Here is a 27475-nt window from a genome sequence, read left to right on the forward strand (position 1 = left end):
TAACACCATAAACGTATACGCATAGAGATGTTCATTCCATTTACCTGTTCTCTGACAGAACAAAAGCAATTGAAGGATCGTGTTGTAATTAAGTGATCCTTCCAGTGGCCACCTTTCTTGGCACTCTAGCTGGTACTGAGGCCAATCAACTGTACAGAACCTGTTCAATTTACTTTTCATCAACTGATCAGATCCAAACACTTTCCAGTTCACCAGAATGCATTCTAAGGGTGTACACTGTACCCTGCCGGCTGTACTCTGTCCCTGCCCCATACTGAGGGAGACTCTGGGCGTCCCCAGGTCAAAACAGGTAGACACTGGGTGTCCCCAGGTCACAATAGATAAAGTCCCCACTGGACTGTTCCTACCTTATCCAAGGGTCCGGTTCTGCACCGTCGCCCTATCCACGGGACCAGTTCCCCACCGTCGCCTGCAGCTGCTTCTCCACTGTCTGTGTGCGTTGCACCGTTGTGCCCTCTGGGGTCGAGAAAATCACGTCTCCGCTGAGGCCCCCGATGAAGTCACTGGTGAGCTCTGGGCGTCGGTCGTCGTCGTAATCCGTCGGCCACCAGGAGGCATCCGGGCAAGGCTAAATTTCAGCCTCGGGCCCACCCAGGGAGGCCAAAACTGTTGCCCGCCCTAAAGGGCTCGAGGGGACAACAATGGTCCGTCGCCCGGTGTGCTTGGCACCAATAAAGACACCGAGGGGAGAAAGCAAGCCAAGTTTATTTCAGAGCTCTGAAATGGCACTAGGAGACCAGCATGTCTCAAATCCAGTGCAACAAATACAAACAAATTTTACCTTTTATACTCCAAACTGTTTGCATACATCTCTTTGTCTGGCTGTTCCCCCTGACCCCTCCCTTCCAGACAACTGTTACAATAAACTCTACATAAGCTTGTGAGAAAACTTTCCCAGTCTTTGCGACCTTGAGTTAGACATCTGCAAACTAACTACCCCTCCTTTCCCTCCTCCTTATCTCTATTATTTCTGCTAGCGTGAGTGAAACTGCAGCCATCTGCTAGAAACGCTGACCAGTACATTTCTGCTTCAGCCTGCTTCAGAGCATGTAAGCAGTTAGCATAGACGTAGGTGAGAGTTCCCAAGATGGAGTCACTGTGGTTCACAGACCCAGAGCAAAAGAGCTTCATCGGCACTTTTGGCCTTCCACTCTCCCGAGTTACCTGGTAGCTATGCCTAGTGGACCCCAACAACCCCGATGTGGCCCTTGGGCCAAAAAGTTTGCCCACTGATCTAGATACTTGAGTAACACATAGGGGAAACTGAGGCACACACAGTATTCGGACAAAACAGTAAGCACATTCCCACTTTACCACACCTAAATAGCCACTCAAAGAGTAAGAAGCAACAGAGGGTCCTGTGGCACCTTTGAGACTAACAGACGTACTGGGAGCATAAGCTTTCGTGGGTAAGAGTAAGCTTTTTTATATCAATTATACACCACAAAGGGCTTGTGGAGGATCCACTGACCAAGAACTTATTCACAAAGTATTAAGCAATTAATTATGAATAACAAATAAATCCAAGAAAATCACAGTCAGTTCACAGACAACTCACAAACAGAAGAGTGTTGATAAATTGTATAGTCAATTGCTTGACCACACTTTGCTTCATTGTTTCATTATGAAATATACTCAAGAGACCAAATAACCAATGTCAGTCATCTTAATTAATATAGGACAGGAAAAAGGTTCTATACAATACTAGTCTCAGAAGAGCAACCCCATGGAGCAGTGATACATTCACCTTCTGCAGAAGGTGTGCCCCACAAAGTTAAGCCTCTGAAGCCATCCTTTTATACCCTACTTGTTTACCAGAAGAAGGTACCGTATATACCATTGAAACAGTGCGTGTGCGTGAAAATTAGGGCTTGCCAACATGGGGAAGAAGCTCAGAATAGCGAATGTGGAATAGCTATTGCTGAATAGATTCCTCACGGGCTCCGCGTGTGGACGCTCTGATTCCACACTAAAAGTGCCTTTGTGCGGATTAGGTTAATCCATTTCCAAAGTGGATTAACCTAACCTGCACAAAGACATTCACCGCTGAATAAGAGTGACCATATGGTTCGGAAAAGCTACTGTGCTTTAAATTCACACTCTAGCCCTTTTGCACCAACTTCTCCATGAGCCATAGAAGGGAGCTGGAGCCGGGGAGAAGAGGGAGCATGGGGGACAGCTGGAGTGAGACTGAGGTGAAGCGGCTGTGAAGGAGAGGAGGGCGGGGGGTTGGAGCAAACAGTTCATGAGCTCAGGGGAGAAGCCGTGTCACCAACTCTCACGATTTGATCCCAAGTCTCACGGTATTTGGTGGTTTTCCTAAAGCCCTGGCTGCCAGTCACAGGGTGACATGAAAACCTCAGCTTTCTTCTCAAATAAGAAGGAAGTTCTCGCCTTCGTGGCTGTGGAAAAAGCTTGAAACTCGGGCCCAAGGGCAAACCAACAGAGACCCACCTTTAATGTTCTTCATCAATGTGATTTTTGAGCCACTCATAATATTGGGGCCCTGGCACGTGAGTTTTGAACGCTCCATGTGGGCAAAAAAAGTGGCGTCCGGTATTCAGTGGGCAAAGAAATGTGATGGCATAATCTGGACCCGAGAGGCCCTGCTGCATTACCTGCTTCTGTTCTCGTTCCTGCTGGCTGGAGCCTCTCTGGACCCCAGGGCTGGCTCCTCCCTCTTATTGCTTGTTCCCTTATGGCTTGTTGGGGCGGGGCTGAGGTGAGCCCTAGTGCCTAGCTGAGTGAACCTGGGTGATAAGCCTAGGGTGTGACCAGAGAGCCTGGAGCAGCGACGATGCCAACAGCTCCTGCACGTCACTCACACGATTCTGGGGCTGGTGGCTGCATGCGTCTCCCCACTACTCCCAGCAGCCACTTGCTCCCTCACCCCTCCCTGGCCTCTGCAGGTACCTGCTGCTCTGAGCCCATCCCTCCAGCTCACCCTGCTCTGCTCACGGGTCACTGGAGCTCCTGCTCCCCTGATCCTTTCCCTCCTCTTCCTTCAGTCTCACTGACCCAATAGCCCCTTAGTTCCATCAACTCCCTTCCTTTGCTCTGAGCATCCTCTGCCCTCAGCCCCAGCAGGTACCCATCCCCTCCCCACCCTCCACCTCAAGCCCTTCCTACTCCAGAGTTTCTGATCCCCCCCCATCTCAACCATCTCCTCAGCCCTGGTGATCCTTATCTTCTGCCTGGCTCCTTCCGTCCCCTGCTGCCCTGAGCATCACCCCTCTCCCAGTTCCCCGGCCCCTACAGTCACTTGCTCCTCCAACCTCCAGAGCTTCTGTCTCCCCAATCCCACTGTGATGCTGGCAGACCAGGTACCAACTCATGCCCAGGCCTCATAGCAGGGAACCAGTCTGGCTCATCTGTGTGTGAACCCTATCAAAATAGAAATTAGATGTTAAGTGGATAAGAATGTGTTTAGCTTTATGAAATGCTTGTAGGATGTGGCACGTATTGATCTCACTTCTAACCACTGTAGCCCCTGCTGTAAAGTTATAGTGAGTGTTTGCACCATAAACCTCTGTAATTGTGTAACTCAGCAAACGGGAAAAGCAGCATTCGCTCAGGTAAAGTGCTCGTCCTGCGTACTCTCTGGCCCACTGGAGGCAAATGAGATATGGGGCATTGTGTGGCACCAAAGGACAGAGGCTGTGTTGTCTGCATCCCTAATTCCCTCCAGGAAGGAGAGACCTGAACTCACATCCCATCAGTTTGGACGCTGGGGTTGTGGGGGTAACAATTCCTGACAAAGAGACACTGGATTTTTTTCTGCTGTCTGGACTCGGAGGGGCAAAGATTCCTAAGCAGAAGCAAGGATTCCTAAGCATGCTGCGTGGCCTGGGGGAGCCCCAGAAGACATTCAGTGCTGAAAGATTGCTGCAGCCCTGTCACCTTTCGGAACCACAGACTGTAACTCGGCGGCGTATATACGCTGCCTGCTTTAACCTGGAAATAACGCTCTCATTTCTCTCTCCAGGTTAAGACAGCCTTAGTTAGTTCACTACAGGATTGGCTCCAAGCCTTGTCTTCGGTGTGAGAGCTGAGGTACACATCAGCCAGGGGTAAGGGACAGGTCTCTTAGGGCTGGAAGTAACCCGGATCTTTCGTAATCATTGGTGTATGGCGACCAACTGCTGCCTGACTGTGTACGTCTGGTTCCACATGAGGTGTGTGGTCGCCTGGCAGTTAGTAATTCTGGGGTTTGTAACTGAGGCTCTACTGTATTTCACAGCAAACCAAAGTGCGGTCAAGCAATTGACTACACAATTTACCAACACCAGGAAGATGCCAGCAGGGACCGAGAGGCCTGGCTCCTTCTTCAGGTCCCTCCTCAGCTCATCACACAGATGCCTGGTGGCCTTGGGGTTGGCTGTGGCACTGTGAGTCTCAGTGAGTCAGGAACAGTGCGGCAAGGCTCAGAGGCCCTGTCAGGAAGGGTTGTGACTCTTTCATCCCGGCCAGCTCCGAACTTGCAGCAGCCTTGAGTCCTGTGGAGAGATGGGAGCAAAGGGGCGAGAGCACCAGCATAACCAGACAGGTGAAAGGACACTGCTAGTTTAACTCTCTAACTGTTTATGAGGATTCCGAGCGTGGCTTGAGAAGCTTAGTTTGTTGTGTTGCCTGTGAAGGTCGCACACTAGGCAGCTGGGTGCTATTTCCTTCTTCACAGCAACTGGTTGGCATTAATGAGGCCTGGATTCGGGGTTTGAATGCAGTGGCCCTGCGTTGGACGCTGCATAATGCCTCCTGAGACTACAGAATTCTGCCCTGTGCTCCGTCCCAGAGTTCCGCTGAGATGGAGGAAGGTGAGTGCAAAAGAATCGCACTTAACGAGCCCCGGTACGTGTGCCAATCACAGCTGTGTTTTCAGGGCAGTGGAAGGACTGAGAGTGGCACTGGTAAAAAAGAACCTGAGAAAGAGAAGCCCTGGCCAGGGAAATCTGTTTTGCCCTTTGCTTAGTTTGCCCTCCCATAGACGGTGCCTGCAAGGAGCCGCAGTGAGATCCTGGGGGCTCTGCTTAGGGGTAGGGATTATCTGGCAGGTTCAGGGCCTATATAGTTAGCGGGTCTTTAATTAGGGAGGGGAGACCCAGAATGTGGGGTGTTGGATACGGTGAAACTTCTCTAACAGTGGTCCAGGAAGCATTTTGGAAAATTTCCCCCTCATTTCAAACTGTCTTTTTCTAACTCAATTGAAGCCTGTACTATTCAAACCCTAAAACCTCTGCTTTGAATGGAATTCATGGCTGCTTCTAGTGCAGCCGGGGAATACAATTCTAACAAAGCACGCAGCAGCCCAGAACGCATGTTTTGCCTCAGCCTGAGAGAACTCCCAACTCAGAAGCTTTGAGGGGTTTTTAAAATCAGAACCCAGTGGTTTCGGAGAGAGTTCCGCATTTGGCAAATAAAAAATCTCATGCCTAGAACTATTATGTAATCGAGTTTTAAAATAGCTTGACATGGAATTGGCACAGAGAGATCTCCCTAATCCACTCCGCTTTTCAGTGAAGAGAAGGCTGCTGTGTTTGTGAACTCAAAGGTTAAAGTCTGGTAGGAGTGGTTTGGCTGGCGAGGACAAAGTAGGTGTGGCATAAAGTCTGCTCAGAGAAACTTGAGCCTGGCATATCTCCAGACTCCAGTGTGATGGTGGTCTGAAGGAAGAGAAACAAAACACGAAGAGGGGCTCATACGAGGGTTGAAAGCTCTCTGGGAACTGTTAAGACTCCAGCAAAGTGAGAGCTCGGTCTGCGAGCTGCAGTAGGTTTGCCCAGAGCCAGATGATAAAGGCAGCAGCAAGAGGATGTTGGGGATCAGTGAGTTTTTTGTGGCTCTGGTTGTGTTTCTCTTGATTGTGCAGTTTCTGAAGCTGCAATGGGCAGGTAGGCGGCTTCCCTCTGGACCAACTCCCCTCCCCTTCATCGGGAACTTGTGGCTGTTGGGATTTAAACTTCATCTTGAGACTCTTGAGAAGGTAATAATTATTTATTTTCGTATACTTAACTTGCTTCTCAAACTCTCCCCAGGGAGCAGCTGAGATCAGCAGAGGCAGGGGATGCTAGCAGACCCTTGTCTGATGGGCCCCAGCCTTTGGGATGTGCTCCTTTCTTGGTCTGACATCTGCCCGAGTTTGTTGACCTTCTGGGGATACAGCAAAGCCCATCCGTTTGACTGGGCTGGGCTTTCAGACTGGGTTAGCTCGGATAACTGAGGATTGCTGTTCAGGAGAGGAAATGTCCATTGATGTTTGGTTTTGTAACACACCTTTTATATTGTGTTTTTTGTTTGTGTGACGGGCACCTGGAGCTCCCTGGTGGGAGATCTTTGATGTGGAGTTTTAAACCTCAATTGGATAAATACATTTCAGTCATTTTCTGGGTTATTAACATGGAATATTAGTGGAATAAGATATTTTTCATGCTCAAGAAATTTTATCCAGAGTCTGGGCATGTGCAAATAAGTCAGGGTCATACATTTCATTTCTGGTTAGCATGGAAGAATGCAATGGTTGTTTTTTCTCTTGCATTGCAATTTGATGTTTCTGTTCAAATGCTCTGTGTAAATCACTTCTGGTTGGTGTGTGAATAAGAAATGTGTGTGTGTTCAAAAGTAAGTGTGAAGGTCATCACCGAACCAAATGTTCTAAAAAAAACCCCAAGGACAAACACAAGTGCGCCAAAAAATTACAACATGCCCCTATTAAAATGTCAAAAAGGGCTCTCTCAACATAAAACAGGGACCTATCAATGGGGACAAAATAGCTGTAATCAAAACAAGCATGGGGTAATTCCCTAAAAAACTTAATAAAAAAACAAAATACAAAAGACATTTTAAAAAATAAGCACTCATCAAACAACAATTAATTACAGCAGGACGGTGCAAAACTCATTGGTCCCAATAAAAAAAATATCATTATATAAACAGGGTGCCTTGCCATGAAACTTTAGGTTCATCCTGCCAAGACTTCCCCAGAGCATTGTGTCGCAACCAATAAAACCATGCTCCTCCCTACCCGTGATCAACCTAGCTGGCCACTAGATTGATCTGGACTATGGACTGGTAACTATGACATCGACTGGTGGGACAGTGTGTGTCTGTGATTGAATGCATAAGCTAATTGTTGTATTTCCAATAAATGCAGTGGATTGCCTTTTCCCCTTTAAAAAAAAATCCCATGTGCTTCTTATAAGCATAACAACACAAGCGCTGCCTTCCAAGTCTCTGCAGACCTCACTCTCTCTGTACAGGTAGCGACAGGCACACATGAACTCTGAATACTCGGAGCGTTCCAGGCAGAATCTAGCCCCTTACCTGCTGAATACTCACAGAATTACCATGTCTGCTATGCCCAAAGGAACAGAACACACCAGCTTGTGAGATTCAACTCTGGACCAGCACTTTGCTTAACACCACAGCACTGAGATATATTTGTAGTGAAAACAAGTTTATCATCAGAGATTCAAGTAATTGTAAATAAGAATACTGGAAACCAAACAAAATCATTCTAGAGACTAAACTTAACTAGGCAACTGCTTTAGACAGGACCTATTAATGTTCTCTTCAGCATTTTCAGACAAGACTGGCAGAGACCTCTATTTCGTTAAGTAAAAAGCACTGCCTTCCTCAGTGAAGGCTGCCAGGGTGTCTTCTTTGCCTTGTAGAAGTACCCCCAAAGTTCACTGTCTTTACTCATAGACAGGACAACTCCACTGTGGCTTGTTTTTTCTCGTGTGTTCCTTTCTTGTTGATTTCACATCTCTTTGCTAACCTTTGGCTTTGTATGGAAATGGCTAGCCACCGTGTCTAATTTACATCTTGGGACAGAGTTAGGTGAATAAACAACAGTGACAGAAAAGCCTGTTTTTCACCTCTGCTGGTGACTGATACTTTTATACAGACTTAAGAACATAGTTCCAGTTTGTCTATCCATAACTCCTTACGTAATATCTGTACATACATTTCACACTGATAGTAGTAACCAGTGTGATGCCAGATTTCATGTAAGACCTCACATGACATTCTTGGGTGAACCACAATGTACATACCAGCATAGGTGCCGAATCCGTGGGTGCTCTGGGACTGGAGCTCCCTCAGAAAAAAAATAGTGGGTGCTCACCAGCCACCCACAGATCAGCTATGCAACGGCCCTCCTCCAATCAGCTGTTTGGTGGTGGCCAGGAGGCGCTGGGGAGAGAGGGTGGAGCATGGGCGGAAGAGGCGGAGCGAAGGTGGGGCCTTGGGCGAAGGGGCGGGTTGGGGCAGGGCCTCGGGGTAGAGCAGGGGTGGAGCACCCACCCAGAAAAATGAAAGTCAGTGCTTGTGCATACCAGAATCAAGATATTCCTGTAACACCCTTACCAGTTGGCATTAAGAGGTTCTTGGGTCACAATTTGTTGTATGCCATATTTCAGACATGCTTTGCTGACACTGATCATGTCTCTAGTTGGCACAGATTCATGGGAACATCTTCACCTTGTGGTTGGGAGAGAGCCCCGTGATTGTATTGCATGGATTTCAAGCAGTGAAAGATGGTCTGACCACCAACTCTGAAGATGTATCTGGCCGGCCAACAACGCCTTTCTTCGATGAAAATGGCAATAAAGAGGGTAATGTTCTTTTTTCACAGACACCGTGCAAAAAACTGGGGTGCCCACTGTAAGGGTGGCAGTTCCGTTATTTCATAGCCATCTCCCCATGGAGCTGCATCTCCAGACTGCAAAAATACCTACATGAATAGCTGGTCTGGTGATGAGTAATGGGGCAGGCAGCCACTGAATGGGACTGAAGGGTAAAATCCAGAGTGTTAAGGAGATTGTTTGATCCATTCATAGTCTCTTGGGCCCAGATCTTCAAAATCAATGGGAGTTAAGCATCTAAATAACTTTGAGGATCATTAGTTCTGTCCTGTGAACATCACTATCATCAACAGGCTTTCAGCTCGGAGCATGAACATCACTCAGTGTCCCACTGAACATGCCTTTGACACAACACTAATTTTGGGTCACTCACATAGCGTGAAGGCTTTTGAAACCTGGGCAAGACCTTCCTACCTGCTGGGCTTCAACTCATAGTCCTGCGTTGTCATTCAAACAAAACCATCAATACTCTTTTATCCACACCCTGCATTGAAACCGACCTCATCCCACATCTCCTGGGAAGAAACTCCCCACATCTCTGTGTATATTCCCTGCTGTGAAATTATCCTCATATTTTCAGGTGACGTGTGAATTATGAAAACTGTATCCTGCGTGTTTGAAGCCCGGCTTTCTTTTTCACCTAAAAAAAGCAACAAAACCCTCCAAATAGGGGAGTTTTCTGGAGTTGTCGCAATCTGTTCATGTCTGAGGCCCCAGATAAAGCAACTAACAAAGTGCTTGTTCTTCTGGATTTCTGTCACGTTAGAAAATATATTTTAAGTTGAACTCTTACTAGGTGAATGATTTTGCTTTATATAAATAACCGATTCTCAATGGCCTCAGGTATTGTTATGACAAGTGGTCACACCTGGAAGCAGCAGAGACGCTTCGGACTGATGACCCTGCGGAACCTGGGGCTGGGCAAGAAAGGCCTGGAGCACCGAATCCAAGAGGAGGCCCATCACCTGGTGGAGTACTTAATGAGTGAGAGAGGTACATCATTGCCAGCATATTTGGGGCTTTTTACTTACCATAACCTTATATTCATAGGTTTCAGAGTAGCAGCCGTGTTAGTCTGTATCAGCAAAAACAACAAGGAGTCCTTGTGACATCTTAGACACTAAAAAATTTATTCGGGCATAAGCTTTCATGGGCTAAAACCCACTTCATCAGATGCATGGAATGGAAAATACAGGAGCAGGTATAAATACATGAAAAGATGGAAGTTGCCTTACCAAGTGTGAGGTCAGTCTAACGAGACAATTCAATTAACAGCAGGATACCAAGGGAGGAAAAATCACTTTTGTGGTGGTTATGAGAGTGACCCATTTCAAACAGTTGACAAGAAGGTGTGAGTAACAATAGGGGGAAATTAGTATGGGGGAAATTAGGTTTAGGTTTTGTAATGACCCAACCATTCCCAGTCCTTATTCAGGCCTAATTTGATGGTGTCCAGTTTACAAATTAATTCCAGTTCTGCAGTTTCAGGTTGGAGTCTGCTTTTGAAGTTTTGTTGCTGAAGAATTGCCACTTTTAGGTCTGTTATTGAGTGAACAGGGAGATTGAAGTGCTCTCCTACTGGTTTTTGAATGTTATAATTCCTGATGTCAGATTTGTGTCCATTTATTCTTTTGCGTAGAGACTGTCCGGTTTGGCCAATGTACATGGCAGAGGGGCATTGCTGGCATATGATGGCATATATCACATTGGTAGATGTGCAGATGAATGAGCCCCTGATGGTGTGGCTGATGTAGTTAGGTCCTATGATGATGTCCCTTGAATAGATATGTGGACAGAGTTGGCAACCGGTTTGTTGCAGGGTTTGGTTCCTGGGTTGGTGTTTTTGTTGTGTGGTGTGTGGTTGCTGGTGAGTATTTGCTTCACGTTGGGGGGCTGTCTGTAAGCGAGGACTGACCTGTCTTCCAAGGTCTGTGAGAGTGATGGATTGTCCTTCAGGATAGGTTGTAGATCCTTGATGTTGCGCTGGAGAGGTTTTAGTTGGGGGCTGTAGGTGACGGCTAGTGGCGTTCTGTTACTTTCTTCGTTGGGCCTGTCCTGTAGTAGGTGACTTCTGGGTACCCTTCTGGCTAAGTCACCTCTCCAGTGCATCATCAAAGGGGCAGATATCAACTCCACCATCCCCTCTAGCTGTTTTTCCCAATCACCCAGCATGTCTACGTAGCTAATCCAGTGCATTTCTAATGCACTCCTGTCACCATAGTATCTAATCATCCTTCTAGGATCTTATCTGGGTTAAGAGTCAGCCAGCTAGCCTTCATCCAGGCCTCAGTTTGCAAAGCCCCTGCTCTCTCCAGGATCAAGCCCATAGGCCCAAATTCCCCCCTGCTGTCACACCCTGTGCAACATGAGTGAAGTCACTGAGGTTCCGTGGACTGTAAGTTAGGACAAAAGTAGCCCCAAAGTCTTAGCCCACTGCTAAGTGAGATCATCAACAAATAAGACCCCGTGCTGTGTTGGTACCATTACTGGCTCTGTAACTAGAGTGAAAGGGGTCCTAGAAGGGAATATAAAATAGATGCCAGTGACTGTAATGATCAGTGTAGAACCAATGTGAATGAAATTGTTTTTAAGTTATCCACTGTACCATTGTAACTTCTGTTACTACATTGTAACTTTCATTACACTTGTCATTTTGCTACATTGTAACTTCTATTACACTTGCCATTTTGCCTACATTGTAACTTCTGTGCCATATTGTAATTCAAACCCCATTTTAAAATGCTTACTCCATTTTGTAAGGGCTTGCTGCAACCTTCATTTTTGCAAACCCTGCTGTAACCTTATTAGTCTAGTTAAGATGTGTGAATAAGGAATGTATGGGTGATAGAATCAACCTCCAGCACCAACCCGTCCTGATGAGATAAAAGTTCAAATACCAACGGCTAAAGAACTAGACAACAGCCCTAACTCAAGAAAGAAGCATCCACCTTAAAAAGAAACAACAAAAGGAAGATCAAAGCCAGGTCCCAGGCTGACAGTCACGCCTGCAATTGACGGGTAATCAAGTCAAACCCAGAGGCGGCGTGACACAGCGAGACCTAGAGACTTTGAATCCAAAAACTCCTATAAAAAAGGAAGGGTGAGATGAGAGACTTTGGGTAACGTTCTGCTATCAACATCAAGGAGCATCGGTGCGCGCCCGACAGAGACCCGGCTCCCCCTCGTGCTCAGCTCTCCTGGCCAGTTAGCTGTCACGAGCTACGATCCCAAGCTGCGAACTCAAACTACACTCAGGACTGGTAACTATCCAGCAGCTGCAGAACATTTTGGTGGGTGTGTGTGTGTGTGTGACTGTATGTGTATAAGCATTGAGGTATTTGTTAATAGTTACAGATTAATAATAAATGTGGCATCTTTGCCTTGACCCCTAAAACGATCCTGTATAAGTTTGTGAAACAACATCAGGGGAGAGAGCAGAGCAACTGGGTGACACATGCAATGGATCCACGTATAGTCAAGGTATCCCATAGCGCTGCTTCCTTTGCCCTGCTGGAATAATTTTTAGAGAAAGAGCCAAGCAGAGAATCCGGGAGCTGTAACCAGCTTCCTGACGCCCCTCCCCCACTCCTATCTGCTGCACCAAGCAGACCTCAGCCACTGGAGAGAATATGGCCCAGTGAGTTTAGTGGGAATTCTGGGGCTGGGAGGAAAAAGCAGCCGTCAGTGACGTTCCCCACAATCTCTCTCTCTCTCAGCCTGGGACAGGAGAACTTGCTGGCATGTGAGGGGCGTTACTGGCCAGGAGCTCTGCTCACTTCACAAAGCTTCCAGTGATGTTCTGCTTCCGCCTGGACAGCTGCAGAGATGGGCAGGGTCCCTTTAACACACTGAACCTTCCGCGGCGAGTTGGTTTGTGACCAGCTTGAGTTGTCTTTGATTGCCTCTTTTAAATGTTTATTAGTGAATGCTGCTGGATACCAGAGTCACAGGTTCAGAAGCGTTCACGACTGAAAAGACCTGCTAGATCCCAGGCTCCTTCCCCAGGCTCCGGGACATGGGTCTTGTCCCAGCAGGGGGCGACACAGTCGCAGGCAACATTAATGTTAATAACTGTGTTTGCAGGACAGCCCTTGGACCCTACTGTCTCCTTCAGCCAAGCACTTTCAAATGTCATTTGTGCTATGGTTCTGGGACGTCGCTTCTCCACCGACGATGAGACCCTCCAGCAGCTGCTTAAAGCCAATGCCTGTTTGCTCAGACCCTCGGGCATTCTCAGCAGGAGAGTGAGTTCCCAATTTGTCGCTGTTATTTCTTATGTCCCTCTCCCTAAATAGATGATGTGGTATCTGCTTCCTGGAGCTTACCAACTAAATTAGACATGATGAAGGCTACGATTTTGGCCTGGGTATTTTTATTAAAAATCACGGCCCCGGACACAGGTAATAAACAATACATCAGGAATGTACACAAGGCTGGCATTAGGGGGTAGCAAGCAAGCCCATTACCCCATGCAACGGGGCTCCAGAAAGCCAAGTGACAGGTGGCGGGGCTTGGGCTCTGGCCCTGGGTGGGGAGGCCCATAATTTAACTTCGTGAGGCCCCAGGTAATTGCCCTACTTGCTGCCGCCTTATGCCAGCCCTGGCCACAATGGTGCACAAAATGGTGTTTTCGCAGACATCTCTTAAAATCACTGAATCCGTGAGCTTGAAACGTGACTTAACGAGGGTAAAACGTGCGATTGACGCAGTAGCAAAAGCAGAGTGGTTGGTGACCACGCTCTGTTACCCATGCGGTATCATTTACTCATGACACTGTAATTTGCTATGCTGACATTTAATAATGTCCGGATGTCGGATCCCAGAAACTCACCAAAACCTTCATCTTAAAATAAGGGAAATTCAGATTCAAAAAGACCTGTTGGGGCCCCCAGTCGGTCGTCTTATTCAGTTTGAAAATATTTCCCAAGTGTTACACAAAGTCCCCTCCGTCTCAGTCTCGGGTAGTGTAAAGCCACCTAGCAAACCTGGCTAGTTCAAAATGCCCAAGTTTGCTGCCACACCTATGTACATGGGGATTGTCCAGTCTCATACTATCGGCTTTTTCAAGACGTCATGAATACCAAACCCTTCTCAAGGTCATAGGCACCTTATTTTTGTTGTTGTGGTGCTGCCCACGTACACAGTCCCCACCCCAAAGAGCTTGCCGTTTAATTTGAAACGTGATGCAATGGGTGAGTGGGAGAAACCATAGGATGTAGGGAGTCAGGCTAAAGGGAACTAGTCTTCGTATACACCTGGGTGAGTTTCTGGAATGTGCGCAACATGCTGGTTACAAATCCCTAAGAAATAATGGGGGAGGGGATTGTTTTAATTGGGGTTGGACTAGATGACCTCCTGAGGTCTCTTCCACCCTAATCTTCTATGATTCTGTTTTCTGTCCTTACCCCATGTTAGCTGGCTGATTTCTTCTAGGCATCCCAGAACTGGGGGGATTTAAAGGAGGAGAATGTATCAGTCTGATGTTCGGGGAGGAAGGTCCATGTGCAAGGGACAGCATGGAAGAAAGTGTGGGAGAAACAGGCCAGCTGGAGTCCTGGGCAAGGTGGAGAGCTGGGGAGTGGGGAAACATAAGAGACAAGAGCGGAGAAGTAGGGAGGGGCAGAGTTGTCTCTCTGACATCTCCTCATGGATGTCCAGCTGACAAATGAAATGTAGCATGGCCAAAACGGAGCTCCTGATCGTCCCCCCTTGCTCTCCCTAGAGATAGCACCACCATCTGACCTGTTGCTCAAACGGACAATCTTTCCTCAGCCCTCTTTTGACTTTCACATCCAGGTGATGTCTGAATCTCGCTGCTTCTTCCTGCACGGCATGTTCACGATCCTTTCCTCTCTGCCCATGCCGTCAAACCTCTTGTCCAAGCCCTGATCACCTCATGCCTTGGCTGCTGCTATCTCTTCCTCTCCAGACTTGATGCCTACAACCTCGTTTCCTTCAAGTCTTTTCACAATACCGCTGCTAAGATCCTCTTCTTGGGTTTCTTGCCCTGCCCCACCCACCTTTAAGTCCTTCCATTGGCTACCTACCTGCTCCTACCTGGCTCCGAATTGTACACTTCCTGTTGTTTTTGTTACCCTATCTCCTCCATTCTGACCCTGGCCAACTAGTTTGTCTCCTTCACCTCTTGTCTTTTAGATTGTAAGATCTTTTTGGGCAGGGACAGTTGTTTACTATACATTTGTACAGCTCCTGCCATTACAGGCCCTGATTTTGCTGGCTTCTGAGTGCTGCCACAATATACCCTTTAAATAATAATTTGCATCCAAATCCTCCCTCCTCCTATTTTAAAAGCCTATTAACTTTGCACTGTCAAGCACTCCAAAGTTAGGAGATGCCAGAATTAAGGTTGTCCATGCAATCTTAATTTGGTCCCCTTGTGCATAGGCATTATGATACCATGTTTAATGACAGGTTTCAGAGTAGCAGCCGTGTTAGTCTGTATCCGCAAAAAGAACAGGAGTACTTGTGGCACCTTAGAGACTAACACATGTATTTGACAGGTTTCAGAGTAACAGCCGTGTTAGTCTGTATCCGCAAAAAGAACAGGAGTACTTGTGGCACCTTAGAGACTAACACATGTATTTGAGCATAAGCTTTCGTGGACTACAGCCCACTTCTTCGGATGCATAGACTGGAACATACAGCAAGAAGATATTTACACATGCAGAGAACATGAAAAGGTGGAAGTACGCATACCAACTGTAAGAGGCCAATCAATTGAGATGAGCTATTATCAGCAGGAGAAAAAAAAAACTTTTGAAGTGATAAACGAGTTGGCCCATAGAAGGTGTGAGGATACTTAACACGGGGAAATAGATTCAATTAGTGTAATGACCCAACCATTCCCAGTCTCTATTCAAACCTAAGTTAATGGTATACTTTGAACTCTTTAGCTCAGTAGACCTTTACTCTCCGTCTCTTCCACGATTCTAAGCCCAGAAGAAGCAGACATCACAAGGGGAACCTGGACCATCTCTCTCTCTCTCTGTGTTTGTCTATATCCAAATGGCTCCTTTCTGGACACAAGGGCTAGCTTTGTAAAGAGTCTTAACCATCAGCATCTAGGTCTGAAGCCCCATACATGAGTCTGAAAATGTGTCCTTCAAAGCAATTGATCCAATAGTAAAATTCCCCACACTGGACATTTTTGTCTTTGGAGAGCTCCACCAGGAATGTGTTAATTGCAAAGAATGAAAGCAGCTTCTTTGTGTCTCTCCTACAGCTGAACAATACTTTCCCCTGGATCATGGACCACCTCCCAGGACCTCACAAGGAGGTGCTGGCCTCCTATAGGTTTCTGTATTGTTTTGCAAAGGAAGAGATCAGACGCCACGAGGAGAGTGGGGTACCAGATGAGCCACAGAATTTCATTGACTTCTACCTGGCACAGATGGTCAAAGTATGTTTCTGCGCCGTATGTGACTAGAACTCCTCTGCGACTCCATCGCACCCTTCTAGCGCAAACCTCTGCAGAGTAAAGCGGAAATGCAGCAGGTTGTGATGGGATCAGGTGTGTGGATGGGTGGGAGAGTGGCAGAGTCAGAAATCTATAGGGCTCCAGTCTGGGCAGGCATAGATTAAATGACAGCTCAGCATCTACTGCAGCTCATCAGCCTCCTAGAAACCCAGCTCTAAGGAAGAGGGATCCTTTCTCCAAAGCGCACAGGCCAAACGGTGTCTCAGAAGGGCGTTGCAAAGCAGCACAGAGCAGAATTGGAATTGAAGGAGGTGATGGGAAGTAACAAAAACAAGAATCTGGAGGGCATCAGAAAAAACATTTACGTTTTGTGATTTTCTGACGTCAAAAATACTAAAAAGACCTTGCAAATGGCAGGGAGTCAAAGGAAGGAGCAAGTTCCGCTATTTATCATGCTGACTGTCTTGCCCCCCATGTCCTAATTTATCCCTCTGTCCTCTGCAGTGCAAAGACGACCCCACCACTACGTTTGATGAAGGTAACCTGATTCACACAATCCTGGACTTCTTCATAGCAGGCACAGAGAGCACAGCCACGACCCTGCGCTGGGCCCTGATCAGCTTGGTGCTTCATCCCGACGTCCAAGGTGAGGGAGAGGGAGACAGGGACGGGGACGCACACCGTGGATGCGAGTCTGCGTGCACATGGAAAATTACCTGGTTCTGCCAGTTTTTATTAGACACATGTTGATTCTAAAACTGACCATTGGCGGCTGCTGAATCAACTGAGTTGCAGCCAGCAAAGCGGTAAGATTTCTGGTCCTACAATCAGCGAATGGTAGACATTAGAAGTGGAAAAGCCTCATAGAGATGCCTAGGCCACCTACTTCCCCAATCCAACCCTGCTGCGGGATTGCCAGTCTACCTGCTTTAAATGGCTAAGGCAATGGGACTTCTGCCACTTCCCTTGGGACACTGGCCACAGGCTAACAGATCTCACCAGTGGGGAGTTTTCTTTCCACAGCAGAACCTTCCTGATTCACCCTTTGCTAAGCCACAACCCTCATAATTCACACTCGGAATGCACCGGGGCTGGATTTCCACCCCACTCGAGCAGAGCTCAGGTTCAGTGGAGAGGAGGGGCTGCAGCCTGCAGGGACCTGATTAGTGCTCCCTGATCATCAGCCACCCAGCCCGCTTGGGTGCAAGTTAGAGCTTCACAGGAGCAACTCAGGGACCTCCCATCAGCAGAAAATCAGGCCTAGTAGAGCTCTGCTCGTCCATGCTTCTTCCTCTCCCTGTCCTGCCTTCATCCTGCCCCTGATCTGCCCCCTTCCCTCTCCAGATGCTGAGATGGGGATGGTGTCTGGAAGGGGCGGTGGCTCTGCTGTCTCGGTCAGCTATCTGCCCAGTGCTAAGTTGCCCTCCACAGGTGGAATTTTCCACTGATCACCTCCAGTCACTGTGGATCTGTCCACACTGCACACTAAGCCTGGGTTCTGACTCAGGTTTGATCCAAACTCCACTTCTGACCACACCCAGATCAGTCTGACTCAGGTCAGCAAGCACTCAGGGCCCGGGTCCTAGGACCTGGCTGGGGGGATGTCAGAGCCTGAGTCCTGTTGTAACTCGGGTCCAAGCCTTGAACGAACGGCAGATCTTGCAACGCTCACTGATGTGAGCCTCGCCCAGACCGCGAAGCCACTGGGAGTGTGGATCGCTTCTGGGCATAGAATTGCGACCAGAGTCGCACGACTTGAAGCCTGGGCCACGGGGCATGCCCCGAGCCCAGCTAAGAACTAGAGAAATTGTTCACTCACTAATGGGGTACCACTAAGGTCATAAGCGCTGCAGCCAAGGCAGGAGCAGAAGTTCCGACTACCTTCACAGGCGGCGAGAAGGAACTGAGGGTGGGGGAGCACGCAGCCCCCTTTATGGCGCGATATACAGGCGCCACTCCAGGGGTCACAGCGGTGCTCCCTCAGTATGGGTAAGGGAAAAACTTCTGGCACCGGTGCACGTGGCGAGCACGCACACCTAGAGTGGAATACACCTGAGCAACACATCTCGAAGAACGCCAGTTACAGAACAGGTAACTGTCCTTTTCCTGGGGTGGCAGCAGCTCAAGCCGCAGACCCGAGTCAGAAGGTCTCCGTAGTGCAGTCTGGACGCGTTAGCGTGGCTATGAGCCTAGGTCCAGCAATTGTAAACCCAGGTTTATGATGCAGTGTGGACGCTCAAGCGTTTAGAAACACCAAGTCCACAAGTCCAGGTCCCGCAGACCTGGGCTTAGGGTTCAATGTAGACACATCTTGTAAGACCACTTTGTGCTGTGTGAGCCCAACAGCCCCCCCTCACGTCTCAGCAATGCTCTGGTAGCAGAGATGGTACAGTAGGCAGGTCTCATTACCAGAACTTAATTCATGTTCCTACAGAACATTTACCCATGTGGGTTGCTGTGTTACCCAGGGCCGGTGCAAGGAAGTTTCGCACCCTAGGTGAAACTTCCACCTTGCGCCCCCCCCAAGCCATGTGGCAGCTCCCCACCCCAGCTCACCTCTGCTTCGCCTCCTCCCCAAGCACCCAGCCCCTGCTCTAATTCTCCTCCCCTCCCAGGCTTGCGGCGCCAAACAGCTGATTGGCGCCGCATACCTGGGAGGCGGGAGAAGTGGAGCAGGATGGTGTGCTGGGGAGAGGGTGTAGCAGAGGTGAGCTGGGGTGGGTAGCCATCTCCCCTAGCACGCCGCCCCAGTTCTAATTCTCCTCCCCTCCCAGGCTTGCAGCGCCAAACAGCAGATTGGTGCTGCAAGCCTGGGAGGCGGGAGAAGTGGAGTGACCCAGGAACGTTGTAAAAAAAAATTGGGGGCAGAGCTCTCTTCAGCCCTCCCCGCCCCTTGTGTCATATCAAATATAAACAGCACCATGTCCCAGATTTCTCAGGGCCCCTCGCTGAAATCAGCATCTGGCTGGAGCCGAACCCAGGCCAGACGGAGGCGATGCTGGTGGGACGTGCCATGAAGAACTTACCTTCTCAACACCCGTCCCCCAGTACTGAAGGAATGTGGAGCCCATCCTCATGGGCGTGGTTCTCTGACATCACCGTGGGACAGTTCTCGGGGTACCCAGGACTATGAGTTTCCTTGTTACCCTCCTGCCTCCAGAAAGAGATGGGCTTGCTTGCACTTAGCTGAGTGTCAGCTACCTGACCCCACCAGCCTGTTAGCCGTCCCAACAACCTCCTCAGGGGTAAGCCAGCCCTTTCTTTGCCTTGCAGGCTAACGAGAGGTGCACCCTGCTCCCGGAGCCCCTCTGAAGGGTTCCCTGTAGCGTCCAGCCCCTTATCCACTGAACACTCAGAAATACCAGGGCTGCTGTCCCCAAAGACACAGCGTACACACCAGCTTGTTCAATTCGACTCAGGATCTGCTCCTTGTATCACACCACAGCACTGAGCTGCATTTCTAGTGAAAACAACCATCAGGGTATTATCAAAGATTCGAGGTTCAAGAGATCGCAAATAAGGGTAATGGACACGAGAGGGTTGTATACAAAACAACATCAGAACACACTTTCTAGAGACTAAACTTAGCTTACCAGGCCAAACTTCTGGCCAAAGAAGTTTCTCTCACCCCAAAGGTCTTTTGCAGCATTTCAGCCAAGGTTGGTTGTGATCCTGTTTTCAGAAATGTAACCGCACTGACCGATTACTTCCTAGGTGGAGGGTAAAGGGGTGTCTTCCTTGCCTTCTCCTTATATCCCCCACTCATTGTCTGTTCTTAGGGTCATGATAACCCACTCTAGCTTATTCTCCAGTGTGCTGCCTTCCTGTTGATTTCACATCCCCCCATTGACTTCATATGTAAATGAGGCTTCCATTGTGTTGGCTTACAATGCTTGGAGCAGAGGTTTCCAAACTGTGGGGCATGCCCCCTTAGGGGGGTGCGGAAGGGCCCGGGCCAGCTCCCACAGGGGATGGGGAGGCAACGCCACCCAGCCCCACTCCACTCCCAGCTCTGCTCCGTCTCCGGTCCCAGCCCCGCGCCCGGCCGCAGCATCGTTCCTACCCCAGACCTGCCCCCAGATGCAGGCGCAGCCTCTGCCCCCTTACTCCTGTCTGCATCCTCCTCTGCCCCGGGAGCCACGGTCCCCCTCCCAGCCCTGGCTCCAGGGGCAGGGCATAGACATGGGTAGCGGGGTGTGACCCTCAAAAGTTTGGGGACCACTGGCTTAGAGAGACAGGTGAATACACACCTTTTGTCGGGCACCAAACCTATTTGGCAGCTCTGCCTTGATACAGACTTTAGGACCCTATTTTCAGCACACACACATACTTACTCAGGCTTGGTCTACACTACAGAGTTAGGTCGGTAGAAGGCAGCTTACGATGACCTAATTACATCAGTGCCTACGCTCCAGCCTGGCTCCCGCCAGCGTAAGTGCCCACCTACACCGACATCATAACTCCGTCTCCAGGAGAGGCGCGGGGCTTATGTCAGTGGAGTTAGGGTGACGCAGTGTCCCTGTAGACACAGCGTTCCTAACATTGGCTGTTGGCTGTCATTCTCGTCAATTTCCATGACTGCGGTGGTTGTAAGTTGACCTCCCCTAGGTTGACTTATGTTTCCAGTGTAGACACGCCCTCAGTATGTGCACAGACATTTCACAGCGATAGCGTGACCAGCATGACCCGGGCTTTTGTTTCAGACCTCCCATGACCAATGTTCCCTCTATTTTTTCCCATGCACGTGCGGAATGAATTTTGTTATGTGCACCGATATGAAGGTGATGCATGGCGGCGCTGAGGGGTTCGGAGTGTGGGAGGGGGCTCAGGGCTGGGGCAAAAGGTTGGAGTGCAGGGGTGGGGGGAATGAAGGCTCTGGCTGGGGGTGCGGGCTCTGAGGTGGGGCCGGGGATGAGGGGTTCAGGCGCAGGAGGGACCTCAGGGCTGGGACAGAGGGTTGGGGTGCAGGAAGGGGGTTCAGGGCTGGGACAGAGGGTTGGGGTGCAGGAAGGGGGTTCAGGGCTGGGACAGAGGGTTGGGGTGCAGGGGGGTGAGGGCTTCAGCTGGGGCACGGGCTCTGTTCTTTGGGGAACCAGAATGTACAGCCCAGGATCAGGATAATCTTGTAACCCCCTTTACTCGTTGGCATAGAGGGGTTCTTAGGGTCACAGCCAGTTGCCCTCACAAAACAGTGATGGCTGTTTAGGCCTGGAAAGCAGGGCAGCTGCACCCAGGATCATATATAAAGATATGAGCCTGATGCCCTAGGGAGAACCGGTTTGCTGCTCACCGGTCGTGTTTTTTCCTTGCGTTAACGTTTTCTAGGCTTATTCCAATCCCTGAAGGTGGTTCCCTTTTGCCTTGGAAGGTTTGTGCTCAGGCTGTTTGGCCACTTCCAGGTTAAGGAACTGTGAAAAATAGACTAGGCCTGCTGTAAAAATATTCATCCGACATTGCTCTGTGCCTGGCTAACTCCTGAGTCTATTTGAGCTCCATTCCCCCCCAGCGCGTACCAGTTCCATCGCCAGCAGGGCTTCCTGTGCTGGGGGTGAGGATTTCCACCAGACTGCTAGTCAGCCCCTGGGAGCATCACACACACAGGAGTTTTGTCTGGGGAATGAAGTGAGAAGAAACTTTCCCTGCACTTTGGGATGCTTCTGCTGCACCTTGCCTCCGGCTCCCTCTCACAGCAAAGAAAGGGAAAGCTGTGCTCCAGGGCTGAATTGGGCCCTGATACCGAATTTCAACTGGCATCTGTGAGTCTGCTGGGAAAATGCAGGTCCCCCTTAGAGATAAAGCTGTAGGACTAACCAGCGTAGCTGATTCCCTTGGCATGGCTTCCCATCGCCCACTGCACTTAACCAGCATTAAAGGAGTCATTCCTCCTTCAATCTGCCGGGAAGTGACAGAGCCCCAGAACACACACCCATTCCTGGGCACGCACTCACTGCCCAAATACGTGTCCTTCCATTTGCATAAAGCTGAATTTGTCTCCTCAGAGAAGGTTCAGAAGGAGCTGGATTCTGTGTTGGGTCCTTCCCAATTAATCTGTTACGAGGATCGGAAGAACCTGCCCTACACCAACGCCGTGATTCATGAGATCCAGCGCTACAATTGCATTGCCCCAATCGGAGTCCCCAGACAATGTGTGAAGGACACAACACTCTTGGGGTTCCCTGTCCCAAAGGTACAGAGACATTCTCCATGCTTATACCCGCCTCTCCCATCAAAGGGGTCAAATGTACTAGGAATGCAACTCATTTGTGTTTCCAGGTATATAACATGCCTGTTTCTCCTTGCACCCTCTGAAGCCATCAGCACTAGGGCAAAGTGAGACAGCGCAGTACAACCACTGTGCACGCATGCCAATAACGTGATACAACGTGCAAGGCAGTGGATGATCAGGCGCTGTGTCTCTTTCTTGATATGTCCCACTGCCCCTAATTTGCAACTGCTCTATCAGCCCCTTTAAACCTCTCCCTGGCTTTGCCACTTCGATATAAAAATCTTACTTTGTAAATCTGATGCATTTAAAATATGAAGCGTTAACATTTTTCTTCCATTAAGGAATCAGTATTAAAGTGGGAGAATCCTGGGAAACTGCCTCTTCTTTTGGGCTCCATCCTGCCAGCAGGTGGCTCAGAAATGATGAACAGAAATAAAAACGTACCATCCAATAGTCTCCCAGTTTACTCCAGTGAGACAGATCTCTCCCCGGGGGACATGCCATGCACTGCACTACATGAGGACTGAAAACCGTCTCTTTAACCACCTCTCTGAGAGAGTGAGGGTGAGAACTAAGTCAGAGGCTTCTTCCTTGCAGGGCACTGTCATCTTGCCAAATATATGTTCTGTCTTGTCTGATCCGGAGCAGTGGGAGACACCTCACCAGTTCAACCCAACTCACTTCCTGGATAAGGATGGAAACTTCATGAGCAGAGAAGCGTTCTTACCATTCTCAGCCGGTAAATGCACTGACAGCTAAACAATTTTTCATGGCGTAGATTGTGAATGCAGAATTCATAGAGATTTACAGTTAAACCTTGCTAATCGGCATGCTTTATAACTTGCACTTAGAATGGCAAACTCACCTCGCTTCCTGGCAAAAATGTATTTGCAGAATGCTGTGGTGGATTCTTCTACTACACAATTTCATTATTTGTACCAAAATCACAGCACGCTGGCCACCATTAAAATGACAACATTTACCACGAGTTGCCGCAATATGGCATCAGAGATGATACAGAGTTTTCCCCATACTTCAAAATTCAAATGTTGACTTTTAACGGCAAGTGCCATTCATAGACTTGAAGGCCAGAAGGGACCATCTTGATCATCTAGTCTGACCTCCTGCACATTGCAGGCCACAGAACCTCACCCACCCACTGCTGTAATAGACCCCTAACCTCTGGCTGAGTTACTGACGTCCTCAAATCATGGTTTAAAGACGTCAAGTTATAGAAAATTCACATTTGCCCCAGTTTAAACCTGAAAGTGAACCATGCTCCATTCTGCAGAGGAGGGTGAAACCCCCCCAGTATCTCTGCCAATTCCTTCCAAACCCCAAATCTGGCGATCAGTTAGACCCTAAGCATGTGGGCAAGACTCACCAGCCAGACACCTGGGAAAGAATTCTCTGTAGTAACTCAGAGCCCTCCCAATCTAGTGTCCCATCTCCAGCCGTTGGGGATTTTTTGCTACAAGCAGTCGTTGATGGGTCACAGGCCATTGTAGGCAGTCCTGTCATACCATCCTCTCCATAAACTTATCAAGCTCGGTCTTGAAGCCAGTTAAGTTTGTTGTATTTTGTATAGACATGAAAATTGAATTGAAGTTGTCTAAATCAATTTTGTGATAGATTTTAAGTGTTTGCTTGCTTATTAATTTGCAAAATTCATTAATAAGCAATGGATCTCTCAGTCATTAGTGCAAATTAGCCAAGTTCTACTGTACTAAGAAATCTGTGGACCGTGCAAATGACCCCCTCCATCCCTTTGGGAATAGTTATGTGAAAAATGATTCCTAATGCTAGTTACCCGAGAAAAGCAAATTCGGTGATGCACATATGCAGACCTAGCCTCAGACCTTTGACTTCACAGGTAAAACATGATTTTGCTTTTAAACCGATCTTATTTTTCCATCCTCACTGAGGACTAGAATCCTGCCAAGTCTAAAATTTCTCATGCGGTCATTTTTTGAGTTACACAAGCAATATAAGGGAAACGTTGGTTTTTTTCTTAACTCACTAACTGCTCGTCCCCTCTCCCCCGTTAGGGCACCGTGTGTGTTTGGGGGAGCGCCTGGCAAGGACTGAGCTCTTCATCTTCTTCACCAACCTGCTGCGGGCGTTCACCTTCAGGCTGCCGGAGGGAGTGACTGAAATTAACACTGAGCGTATTTTGGGGAACCTATTGCAACCTCACCACTATAAGATCTGTGCTGTTCCTCGCTAGGCAGCAGCATGTCACAGACCACCAGGAAACCCAACAGGCAGGGGTGTTTCTCATGGTGAATGTCCATAAATAAACTATAAAACAAAGAATTATGGTGCTTGGCGTTATTTATGGCTGACCAGGAATCTGATTGCTGGGAGGGAGAATTGTGAGAGGGTCAGTCTATTGTAATGCAAGGTTGGCAGAGTTTTTAAAAATCTCCTAATTATGAGATTAGAGTAGTGGGTGTGTGGTGGGTGAAACCCCATCATGGGCTAGAAAAGGTTAAAAGGTAGCTAGTAACATTGATTACACCTGCACCCTGATTAATTAGCTGCTTCTCAGCGAGAGGTGCTGGGAGGGAGAAGCATCAGGTGATAACTTAGTGGATACCTGGGCCCCATAAAAGGGGCGAGAGCTCAGTCTGATGGGAGGAATGACAGAGAGATGTCTGTGAAGGGGCCCTGAGCCACAGTCTGCAGGAGAACAGATGCCTCGGGAAGGCTCAGTACTGGAGCTGGGGAGCCAGCCAGGAGAGGGCCTGGAAACAGAGCTTGGAGGTGATGCGAAGGCAGATGGCCTCCTGGGGGCACTCGGGTGAGAATCCTGGCAAGGAGACGCTCTGGGGACAGGGGGCATTACGACAAGGAGTTCGATCCCTCGCAGCCGCAAGGTGAGAGCTGACCTGAAGTTGGGGAGAACAGCAGAAGTAGAGAGGACAGGAGGCAAGAACCGGAAGGGAAAAGAGGAACATATGGCCCTTGTTATCCAGGCTGAGTTTTAGCTGGCTAATTGTTATCTAGGCCCTAATTGCCACGCAAGGGGTTGGCTGGAGCCTGTCCCTGAAGAATTCCCCCTGCTGAGAGGGAATCTCCATAGGCATGATACTGGCAGGGACAGTCTTCGTCAGCTGCCCTTCCCCTACCAGTGTAATGGGGTGAGGAGAACGGGGGCATGTGCCCAAGCCTCGACTGGCGCAAGCTCCATTATTGAGCAGTAAAAGTTAGCATAGGTCACTGCTACTCTAACTTCCATCAGAGCAGGCAAGTAGAGGATCAGGGAGCCAGGACGAGCTCTCTCTGGCTGCTACGGCACCGCCCAGCGTCGGTGTAGTGGAGAACTGGAGCCAAGCGTGTGTGGTGGAACACGGTTTCAATCCTCCACACGCTAACCCATTGTACTGGTGCTGCCAAACCCCAGAGACTCAAGAGCTTCCAACTCAATTCCCCTTTCCACCCAATGTGGCACAAGGATTTGAACTTGGGTCTCCCTGCCCATCTCAGGAGCATGCCCTGGTCTATGGAGCGTCCTGGGATGGGGGGTCTCTCAATCTCTCCCGTTGATGTTGGGTATTAATAAATAGTTGTTGGAGCAGGGACTTGGGATCCCCCCACATCTTAGGGGAGTGGCCTACCCATCAGCTGTGAGTCCTTTTCACTTGCAGGCCCAATGACAAGTCTTTTATCCAAAGTGGAACAGTTTCCAAAGGAGAGATTGCGAGACCATCCGTGTCTAGCGGTTTGATGGCTCACCTGCGAAGGCTGGAAGACCTGGGTCCAAGACCCTGCTCCAGAGCAGGGATCTGAAGCTGGGGTCTCTCACAAGCCAGGTAAGTGCTCTAACCACTGGGCTACAGTTGTCTCACTCTCTGTCCCACTGACTATTTAAATTCACTGGAAAAGGGCAAATATAGTGCCTATCTATAAAAAGGGAAATAAAAACAACCCAGGAAACTACAGACCAGTTAGTTTAACTTCTGTGCCAGGGAAGATAATGGAGCAAGTAATTAAGGAAATCATCTGCAAATACTTGGAAGGTGGTAAGGTGATAGGGAATAGCCAGCATGGATTTGTAAAGAACAAATCGTGTCAAACCAATCTGATAGCTTTCTTTGATAGGATAACGAGCCTTGTGGATAAGGGAGAAGCTATCGATGTGGTATACCTAGACTTTAGTAAGGCATTTGATACGGTCTCGCATGATATTCTTATCGATAAACTAGGCAAATACAATTTAGATGGGGCTACTATAAGGTGGGTGCATAACTGGCTGGATAACCATACTCAGAGAGTTGTTATTAAAGGTTCCCAATCCTGCTGGAAAGGCATAACAAGTGGGGTTCCGCAAGGGTCTGTTTTGGGACCGGATCTGTTCAATATCTTCATTAATGACTTAGATATTGGCATAGAAAGTACGCTTATTAAGTTTGCAGATGATACCAAACTGGGAGGGATTGCAACTGCTTTGGAGGACAGGGTCATAATTCAAAATGATCTGGACAAATTGAGAAATGGTCTGAGGTAAACAGGATGAAGTTTAACAAAGACAAATGCAAAGTGCTCTACTTAGGAAGGAACAATCAGTTTCACACATACAGAATGGGAAGAGACTGTCTAGGAAGGAGTATGGCAGAAAGGGATCTAGGGGTTATAGTTGACCACAAGCTAAATATGAGTCAACAGTGTGATGCTATTGCAAAAAAAGCAAACATGATTCTGGGATGTATTAACAGGTGTGTTGTGAGCAAGACACGAGAAGTCATTCTTCCGCTCTACTCTGCGCTGGTTAGACCTCAACTGGAGTATTGTGTCCAGTTCTGGGCACGGCATTTCAAGAAAGATGTGGAGAAATTGGAGAGGGTCCAGAGAAGAGCAACAAGAACGATTAAAGGTCTTGAGAACATGACCTATGAAGGAAGGCTGAAAGAATTGGGTTTGTTTAGTTTGGAAAAGAGAAGACTGAGAGGGGACATGATAGCAGTTTTCAGATATCTAAAAGGGTGTCATAAGGAGGAGGGAGAAAACTTGTTCACCTTAGCCTCTAAGGATAGAACAAGAAGCAATGGGCTTAAACTGCAGCAAGGGAGGTTTAGGTTGGACATTAGGAAAAAGTTCCTAACTGTCAGGGTGGTTAAACACTGGAATAAACTGCCTAGGGAGGTT

The 27475-nt window shown here is 48.6% G+C and overlaps 1 protein-coding gene across 2 annotated transcripts; it reads left to right on the forward strand.

The window, feature by feature from the left end:
• The first annotated feature begins 5639 nt into the window (after positions 1 to 5639).
• LOC128843015 (cytochrome P450 2J2-like) lies at positions 5640 to 24637 on the forward strand. 2 transcript variants are annotated; one of them, XM_054039471.1, is made up of 9 exons: positions 5640 to 6001; positions 8471 to 8633; positions 9507 to 9656; positions 12747 to 12907; positions 15907 to 16083; positions 16606 to 16747; positions 22101 to 22288; positions 22925 to 23066; positions 24376 to 24637. In XM_054039471.1, the coding sequence occupies exons 1-9, from the start codon at positions 5831 to 5833 to the stop codon at positions 24552 to 24554; spliced, it is 1473 nt and encodes a 490-aa protein (XP_053895446.1). In that variant the 5' UTR covers positions 5640 to 5830; the 3' UTR covers positions 24555 to 24637. The 2 variants fall into 2 exon arrangements, with proteins under 2 accessions (XP_053895446.1, XP_053895447.1); XM_054039472.1 differs by lacking the exon at positions 15907 to 16083.
• Positions 24638 to 27475: the final 2838 nt, after the last annotated feature.

This window comes from Malaclemys terrapin, chromosome 9 (assembly GCF_027887155.1).
Source record: "Malaclemys terrapin pileata isolate rMalTer1 chromosome 9, rMalTer1.hap1, whole genome shotgun sequence".
In the NCBI taxonomy this organism is placed as follows: Eukaryota; Metazoa; Chordata; order Testudines; family Emydidae; genus Malaclemys; species Malaclemys terrapin.